This window comes from Astatotilapia calliptera, chromosome 11 (assembly GCF_900246225.1).
Source record: "Astatotilapia calliptera chromosome 11, fAstCal1.2, whole genome shotgun sequence".
Taxonomy (NCBI): domain Eukaryota; kingdom Metazoa; phylum Chordata; class Actinopteri; order Cichliformes; family Cichlidae; genus Astatotilapia; species Astatotilapia calliptera.
This window is the reverse complement of record NC_039312.1, coordinates 2,686,312-2,695,327: the sequence shown is the minus strand read 5'-3', so window position 1 is coordinate 2,695,327 and position 9,016 is coordinate 2,686,312. Positions and strand designations below refer to the sequence as shown.

The following is a 9,016-nucleotide window of genomic DNA, read 5'->3' as shown; positions in this document are numbered from 1 at the left end:
TCAACAAAATTGCAGACTGCACAGATGGTACCTTCCCAAAGTAAAAAGTACTATAGCTTACTAGGGTATATATATTAGACTTAATAGTCACTATATACAGTAATTGACTTCTATTCATTTTACATCAAATTAAAACTTTGGGTGTCAGATAATTATTTATTAAAAGCTCGACATTTTAAATGAGAATAAGAAAGAAAAGTCTGTCTTTGTGCCCCCTTTTCCCTGTTCATGCCCTATCGGCCCCCCTGGCTAAACTTTGCTAGATCCGCCCCTGCACAGTTACCAGCCGTCAGCTGCGTAGAAAAAGATCCTCGAGTAGAAAGTAATATTAAATAAATTCTAACAACAGCTTATCAAGCTTAAACGTTCTGCTGTTGTTCAGCCGCTGGTTTCCTCTTTCTGGTGCAAAGTGGGCCAAAAACAAACAAGAGAGACGGAGTCGCGACAGAAAAGCCGATCAGCTGATCAGTTTCACGATTGAAGTAGCAGCCGGAGAGCGAGAGGCAGTCGCTTGTTAAGCTTAACGTGGGAATGCTTTACAAACATTCAGAGATGGACTTACACACTTGCTTTACTTCTCTCGGGGATAACTTTGTCGGAGATGAAATGCCAGGTTGCTAGCGAAGCTCCACATGCTATCCAGACCACCGACAGGTCCCGCATGCCACAGCCGCTCTATCACGTGATGCATACTGCTCCGACTGCTAACGTTCTGAGGTGAGTTACGGCGTGTTGCAAGTTTTGTGAGGTGCTTTCATGATATTTAATGGATCGGATTACATTTTTTATTTTTCTCCGATATCCGATCCAGTAATTTAGGTCAGTATCGGACCGATACCGATACGTAATATCGGATCGGTCCATCTCTAGTAGAAAGTAAAATATATGTTGTGCTCTCTGGTTACTCTGGTATGATCCATCCATTCGCTTCCGCTTATCCTTTTCAGGGTCGCGGGGGGCGCTGGAGCCTATCCCACCTGTCATAGGGCGAGAGGCAGAGTACACCCTGGACAGGTCGCCAGTCTGTCGCAGGGCTAACACACAGGGACAGACAACCATTCGCACTCATTCGCACATTCACACCTAGTGGCAATCATCCAATTAACCTATCCCCACAAGCTGCATGTCTTTGGACGGTGGGAGGAAGCCGGAGTACCCGGAGAGAACCCACGCAAACACGGGGAGAACATGCAAACTCCACACAGAAAGACCCCGGCCTGATGTTGGAATTGAACTCAGGACCTTCTTGCTGTGCGGCAACAGTGCTAACCACCGTGCCGCACACTGACTGGTATGAATGACTCTGAATTACTTTATGATAAATAACACACTATTGTCAAAAACAGTGAAAGAATTCCAGATCACAAGTTTTTAGTTCAAATACAAGTAACAACCTTTGACTTTAATCAGGTTTTATTTAATTGTGTCAGAGAAAACATCATCTTCATGTAGCTGCACAGTAAAATTCACTGAGTAAATTTTACTCAAATTGAAAAAAATTTTACTCTAAAAAAGACAGTATTTGGTCCCAGTCTAAATGGAGTAAAGTTTACTCTTACGGTAGAGTTAAACTTTCAGAGTTAAATCTACTCTATTCAGTGCAAATATTTTAATACACATGATGATAATTTACTCAGTTTAGTATAAAATAAAAACAACTCCACCCTAATTTTACTCTGAGTAGAACAGAATTTTACTCTACATAGTATTTTATTCTAAATAGAGCAGAATTTTACTCAGAATTGAATTCTAATTTATTTCAAATAGAACAACATTTTCACTCCAAATAGAATTAAAATTTTACATACAACTAAATTTTACTCTAAATAGAATTAAAAGAAGAAAAATATGTGACTTTATTTCACCCTCTATGTATTATCATTCACTGCAAGGTACAATAAATAAATCAGAAATTATTTATATTTTAACAGCCACCTTTATTGTTCACAGGAAACAGTATGGTACAATATAAAAACTGGAATCACTATCACTGTATGACACCTGTAAATCAAATGCTTTACAACAGAAAAGCTCTTCAACACAAATTACATGAGGTCCATCTCTTGTACACAAAACTTGAACCCAGAAAATGTGCCATAAACTTGAGCACAACCAAACTGGCCACCTTTAAGACGAAGAGTCTTACCAGAACAGAGTCCATGGATCACTTTGAAATGCTTTATCAAGGAATTAGCATTTGTCTGGGACCTCTTGCAAATGAAACAAAACATTCCAGCTCAACACTCTTAGTAGAAAAAAAAAATTCAACGCAGCATCCGAGCCCTCAACTCTGCAACCCTAGGATTCACTTTGGTTGTATCAACATCTATCTCGTAAATGGTGGTCTGCAGGAAGTTGTACATATTGACCAGATCGTGGTTATATGATGTACCAAAGACAAAGTGAGCTTTGAAAAGCTCATCAAAACAAGCAAGAGAGCCTGGTGACTTACAAGGTACTGCATGTTTGTCTATCACAATGAAGTACTTGTGAATCACATTCCTCTGAGTGCCCACTGCAAGAAGGTATGGTTGAAGGCTCTCCGTGATGCCATCGAGATGCCCCTGGATGCTAGTTCCCGTCTGTGACACAAAGACAGATAAACGTTCCAACATGATAAGACTTCGGTTAAAAAACAAGAAGCTGACAGAATTAAGGACAGATACAAAACAGACAAAACTAGTTCAATTTTAACTACTAGCTTGTCAAAACTAGTATCTGTTATCTGTATATCTACAAAAATCTATATGCAGATATAATCTATATAAATATGTTAATTACCATGACAGTTAATTTGTTGAAATTGTAGCATTTCTATTTACAATGAACTTAAAGTTTGGAATGACTTGTTGTTTGTGTACTTTACTCAAGTGATAAAAGAAATGTGTGATGTTGCAAATACAGCCTACATATGGTTGTGGAAGACATAAAGGCTGCTTGACTGAGCTGTATACATCTCTTGGTAATGACTAAATTCATAGTTGTATTTAAACATATACCTTTTAGTTCGTCTGAAATATTGTTATCAATGTAAATATAACTAGTTATGTTTCCTTTACTGTAACTTTACCTTGACAAACTTGACAAGATGGTCACAGGCTTGTCTGGCTGAGAGCTTTCCTGGTCTCTTGCGGCCATGAGGTGATGGTGGTAACAGGTGTACAAGGATCAAAATGGATGACATGTCACTGTCCCATCCTGGAAACATAAGTAAATTGGAAACAATAATTAGCTGCCAAAACACGTTATCTGCAACTCTGTTAACACTTACATTATAAAGTTTTGAAAAAAAAAAAAGCGACAGCAGGTGACGGTGTTACACTTTCAAATGCTCCAATTAAAACATAACAATAAAATTCCATTTATTTTATCTCACCATTTTCCACTTCTATTGTGCATTCAGCATTTTGCACAAGGTACTGAAGGTCATCTGATTGCGTGAGACCACGGCTTTGTTCGAGGACTTTCTGCTTGTAGATAGTGGGCCACTTCTCCAGGAACTTCACAGAGGTGGCTTCATCGAACATCTAAGTAAAATCTTGTTCAATCTGCAGAAGAGATGAAATTAAGTTTTTGAAACTCCTTGTATCAAACAACTTTTATACTCACTTTTTTCTCAGATGCACCTCAACTTATAAATGTAACAGTGAGGGAAGTTGAAGGTAAGATAAACATACTAATCCTCCTATATCCAGGAATCTTGGGAAGTCCAAAAAGATATCAGATGACTTCACTGGATCATGAATCATCTTTTGGCGATAGTTGAAGGTCTGCTTCATCTTCATCATAACAATTCCTTCATCAGCTGTATGTTTCATCAGTGCAATAGCCTCAGAACACAAGCTGTCTGTCATTAGGCAGTTGTCTTCTCTGAAACAGTCTCTATCAGATGTTGGGCCCCCTAACAGTGGATATGAATAAGACAAAAAAGTGACACCGTGTCCTACAAGGCTTGAGAACTCAGCTAGAATTTTCATGCATGCAGTTTAGTCTCCAGATAAGTGAGACTTGAATTATAACTACTAACAATATCACATACCCATTTGCGTTTTTGACATTCTGGGAGTCTTGTTTTGTCCATTAGAAGCTTCCTTTTGGATAAACTTCAATCTCCAAGCCAGGTAACCACTCCCATCTTCTGCATTGTAAAAATGCTCCTAAAATTAAATGAAATATTTTAATTAACATGTTAAAATATATTTACACTTTCAATCTGAAAATTGCAGCAATTGAGCTCCCTTGCTCGGGACTGGAGCGCTGAACTCTAAAGGGATTTAAATAATGAGAGTTAAGAAAAGGCAGCACAGAGGAAAGTCCTGCGAAAAGAAAAACATCTTCAGCTTTACTCAATCCAGAGCCAAACTGTAAAGTAAATTCTACATATATTTCATGCCTGAAAAATGTCTTACATTCACGAGTGAAAAGTAAATTGTTTGAACTTATTCTTTTTTGTACTTACATAGCCCAGCCTGCTCCTAGGATCAGCCAGGTATGGGAACAGCGTGATGATACCCTTTGCATATTTCTCTTTGACACGTCTTGAAGGACTTGTCCTACACAGACAAACACAAAGTTGAAAGTCTAAATACCACCTCTAAGAAAATAAATGAATGAATAAATGATAAATGAATTTATCATATATATACTTATGAAATAACTATGTCAGCATACCCATGTTCACTTGTCATATGTGCAACTAATATCTTGACCATGTCACGCCGCCTGCTATCCGTTAGGCTTTTTGTCCGGGCATACTCATTGATGATCCTCTCTCCTCCTGGTTTGTTCTTTAGAACATCTTCAACCATCTAAGTTACAGTAAAATAGAGCAATATAATAATATATAATCAATATATCATAAATATTTTTCTTGTGATACTAAAAAAGCTTTCAGGTTCGTTCTAGATCAAATCAAAGGTCTATAGTCACGAATACATGTTTTTTTTTTTAAGTATGTTTTAGTATAGAATTGAGGTTCATTAGATATTCATGATCACTGTGCTTCAAAGCCACCTAAAGTTCTGTTAAAAAGCACAAATAATTACCCTTAAATTTGTCTGTCTCTCAAGCACACTAACTTTTTATGTTGCCGATCTGGTCTACAATTTGCAGACCTGTGCTGAAGGAAAGACAGCAGAATCTTGTGCTTTTATGACAGTGATAATAATACATATAATATATTCAAATTTGTGTCAACTTTCTGAAAGGGTATACAGCAAACTACATAGCTTACTCGGGCAAGAGAAGTGTCGTCAGCTCTCCGTCTTGTTGTAGGACTGTGTTCCAATAATATGGTGTCATCAGAGTCCACTTCAATTTCTCCACTGGAACTGGTAAAGGAGGTGCTTGCAGAAGAATCTATCAAATCATAAAAATTATAGAGGTCACTTTTGTGCTGCCCCTGACTGCAACAATGAGGTTCATGTAGCTGGGTTTGTAAAGTGCTTTATGAGTGAGCAGTGTTGAAGATTTTTAGTTGTAGTGCCTTGATGTTCCTGTTTTAGCCAATGAGTGACAGAATCGATAACATAAACTAATTTAAGTTTATTAGTCACAACCAACCACATGACATCACATTCCATAACAAACAGAAAATCTTTTTAAATGTTTAGCAGTTATTTCTTAAATCCAGCTTCAGAAATAGTTAAATCCATGTCAGTTTTTGAGAACAGGGCTCCATGATGTAAATTAGCCTTTATATGTTTAGTGTTTCATGTCTTCTTGCCTTCTTGTTTAAGTTCGTATGATGGTTAGTGTTATTTACACAATCATAAACATTGTAGTACCCAGCAAAATATAGGATTATTTGAAAACAATTCAGTAAATTTATTAGCTTGCCTTACACAGAACATGTTCTACTAGCCAGGACTTAACCCTTGTGTGGTGTTCGTATTTTTGTTACTCAGCCAGTGTTCATGGGTCTGGTGGACCCGCTAGAGTTTTGGCTTTCCAAATTAACACTATCAAACAATTTTATGTTAAATTACTCAACAGATGTTTACTTCATCCCAATTACAAGACATATGAACAGCAAACATGGTTAATTTTTTCCCTTTACCTTTGTTAGATCACATTTATGAATTAATGTGCTTCTCGTTTTTCTTTTATATAAAATGTTATAAATAAATCAGTTATAATCAAGTGGAGTGAGTGGAAAGACACAACACATTTACACGTGAAAAAATAATTAATTGTTTAATTTTTCTTTTGAAAAAACTGAACACGGGTCTCACAGACCCGAACACCATACAAGGGTTAAAGCATGAATGACACAGTGGCTCAGTGATTGAGTGATTCTAGTGACATTTACCTTTCTGCAGATGTTAGATTTTTCTTTGCTTAAGTTAAAATGCTGTTACCAAGCTGATGGGACATTAAACTGTTAAAAATTCCATCAGAGATAGAAACTCATCATTATTCCATTCCCGTGGGATCCTGAAAAAAGTTTGGCCAATCTTAATATTTGGACCAAGTAATTTGATAGGACAACTGACTGTGCTTACGTAACTGCACACCCTCTCCACTTGCAACCAGGAAATAAACTGGACTGTGGTTTCTCTCCCCACTACCCGGTCAATTAAAAGTTTAAAAATGACGATGATGATGACATTCCAAGATACTTACCATCTGGATTTGGACCTTGTGCTTGACAAATCTCTAGCACACCAAGGTTTTGTTTTTTCATAAGGAAATCAAAAACATCCTCATCAACTTCAGTCTTTGAGTCATCAAAAACTTTGAAGTCCAAGTTTGGAATGTTGAACTTCTTGGCAACTGTGAACATTATAAAATTGCATTATACATTTGAAATTAATACCAGAACAAGGCAAAAAAAAAAGTGAAATTACATAGACTGAACCAGAAAAAAAGCCTAAACATTTGGTATAGCAGCTATTATAGCACCATCCCCAAAGCTTGACTTATTCACACAAGCTATGAAACACACTGGAAACTTTGATTTTTTTACTCACCACATTCCAAAAACGATGTGTAGGTCAGTTGGCCCTCAAAACAGATGTACTTTTGTTGTTCTCTATACTTTACACGCACAGCTTGCATCCTTCATGATATGAAAAGGATATTGTTAAATAATCTGATTTATTACAAATACTTGCAAAATTGAACAAAACACACACATATATTCCTTGTATGTCTTACAATCTCACGATGCTCTGTTCTGATGAAAAAGCATGTAAAAAAAAACACATAAGTAATAGAAAGCTCTACATTGCAGCAATAGGAAGTTTGTATAATGCTAATCTAATACACTAGGGGCTACAGACTGCAACCATGCACACAATTCAATTCTGAGTAAAAAACATGTGCTCACCTACCATTTTGGATAAAACATTGGTGCACAGGATTTGTTAAAAACACACTTCCCTGGTCAATTATACTACCTAAAAACAGCTATTCAGCAATGCTAAATTAAGTTTATTGAAATATAGCTGTCTGAGTGGTCGAACAACATTAATTTTGTTGGAAGCTAACATTAGCATAAACCTTGGCAATTATGTAGCATGTAAGACCCACAAACTCAGAAGCTGTAATATAATACATGCATTACCCTTCACATAAACAAAAACTCCACATTTTATTCTATATAAAATCATTATTTAGCACTTTGCTCACTTACCTGGCTTATGCTGACAGTCGCCTCCGTTCCACTGCGGGATAAGAAAATGGCGGCAGAAACGAAACTTAAGAAGCGAAAATGGGCGTGGTCGTTCTATATTACTCTGATAGAATTTCCTCTGTTTTTTGGCTCCAACTCTAGCGGCCAATTGAAGTGATTAGGTTCCAAAACGTGCAATAACTACTCTTTTAGATGAAAATGATGTTGACTCTGGAAAAATTACTCTCTCCGTTTTCCTGTGTGAGTACATTCAGTGTTTAAAACAGAAGTTGTGCAGGTCTGAGATCAGCAGCTTTCTGAAACACCAAACTGAGGTCCTGTTAATGCTGATGTATAGTGACACAGTTACAGGGGTGATTAATCCTTTTGACTTGTTGTCTTTAACTTTATCAATAAAACAGCTGCAGCTTTCAGTGACAGCACATGTGGTACTTTAACCTTTGTACTGTTTTCTTCAGTTAATTTTGGAGTTACTACAAAGAGTGAAGATATAGGATGATCTGTCTGCTGTCACTGGGTGGTGCTGAGGTCTGAATCTGAGGACGGCTCCTGTAATCACAAACAGAATCATCACAAACTGAAATATAAAGTTTATCTCAAATCTGAAATAGAGCTGATCCTTCTCTGTCCTCACACACTCGGGATCTGAAGTTGTTCAGTCCTACAGTTCTGCCGACAGCTGTTTAATTTTTATTTGTTTTAAAGGCCTGTACAGAGTACTGTACATGTGACTTTGTGAACATAACTCATTAAAAATAATTCCGACAGTTTTTTTAACCTGAATATTTGTAACAAACTCAGTAAAAAAATGCTAAAAAAAAATAATCAGAGGAAAAAATTTACATTTTAACTTAAGCTGACAAGCGGAAGTAGTTGGTTTCAGTACATACAGTGGGGCAAAAAAGTATTTAGTCAGCCACCGATTGTGCAAGTTCCCCCACCTAAAATGATGACAGAGGTCAGTAATTTGCACCAGAGGTACACTTCAACTGTGAGAGACAGAATGTGAAAAGAAAATCCATGAATCCACATGGTAGGATTTGTAAAGAATTCTCACAGGCAGCTGTTGCGTAGGCCCTCGGAGGAATGTAAACACACACATAGATCACATCACTGAACTCGCGAGGTAGATAATATGGCCGCAAGCTAATGGCTAACAGCTCCAGGTCCGGACGGCATACCTATACTTTCACGGAGACGTGTCCAGGGTTACAATATCTGTTGTTAACGCTTTTTCCGCTGGCCTGTGTGTCCCTATCAGCTCTCATGGATGTGAATCCACATAGGTCTATGTTAGCCTGCGGCGTTAGCTCGGTTAGCCACGTCTCCGTGAAGATAAACAAACTGCACTCTCGGTAGAGTCGGTGGTTGTTGAGAGCA

The 9,016-nt window shown here is 37.4% G+C and overlaps 1 protein-coding gene across 2 annotated transcripts; it reads right to left on the bottom strand.

Annotated features, from left to right (window-relative positions):
- Positions 1 to 1,916: 1,916 nt before the first annotated feature.
- Positions 1,917 to 7,869, bottom strand: LOC113032211 (uncharacterized). Of its 2 annotated transcripts, XM_026184963.1 has the most exons (11): positions 7,637 to 7,869; positions 6,972 to 7,060; positions 6,625 to 6,774; positions 5,234 to 5,358; positions 4,672 to 4,808; positions 4,460 to 4,553; positions 4,040 to 4,157; positions 3,678 to 3,901; positions 3,377 to 3,548; positions 3,071 to 3,198; positions 1,917 to 2,582 (listed from the first exon to the last, which is right to left on the bottom strand). In XM_026184963.1, the coding sequence occupies exons 2-9, from the start codon at positions 7,057 to 7,059 to the stop codon at positions 3,528 to 3,530; spliced, it is 957 nt and encodes a 318-aa protein (XP_026040748.1). In that variant the 5' UTR covers position 7,060; positions 7,637 to 7,869; the 3' UTR covers positions 1,917 to 2,582; positions 3,071 to 3,198; positions 3,377 to 3,527. The 2 variants fall into 2 exon arrangements, with proteins under 2 accessions (XP_026040748.1, XP_026040747.1); XM_026184962.1 differs by having other exon boundaries at positions 3,377 to 3,901.
- Between the last annotated feature and the right edge of the window lie 1,147 nt (positions 7,870 to 9,016).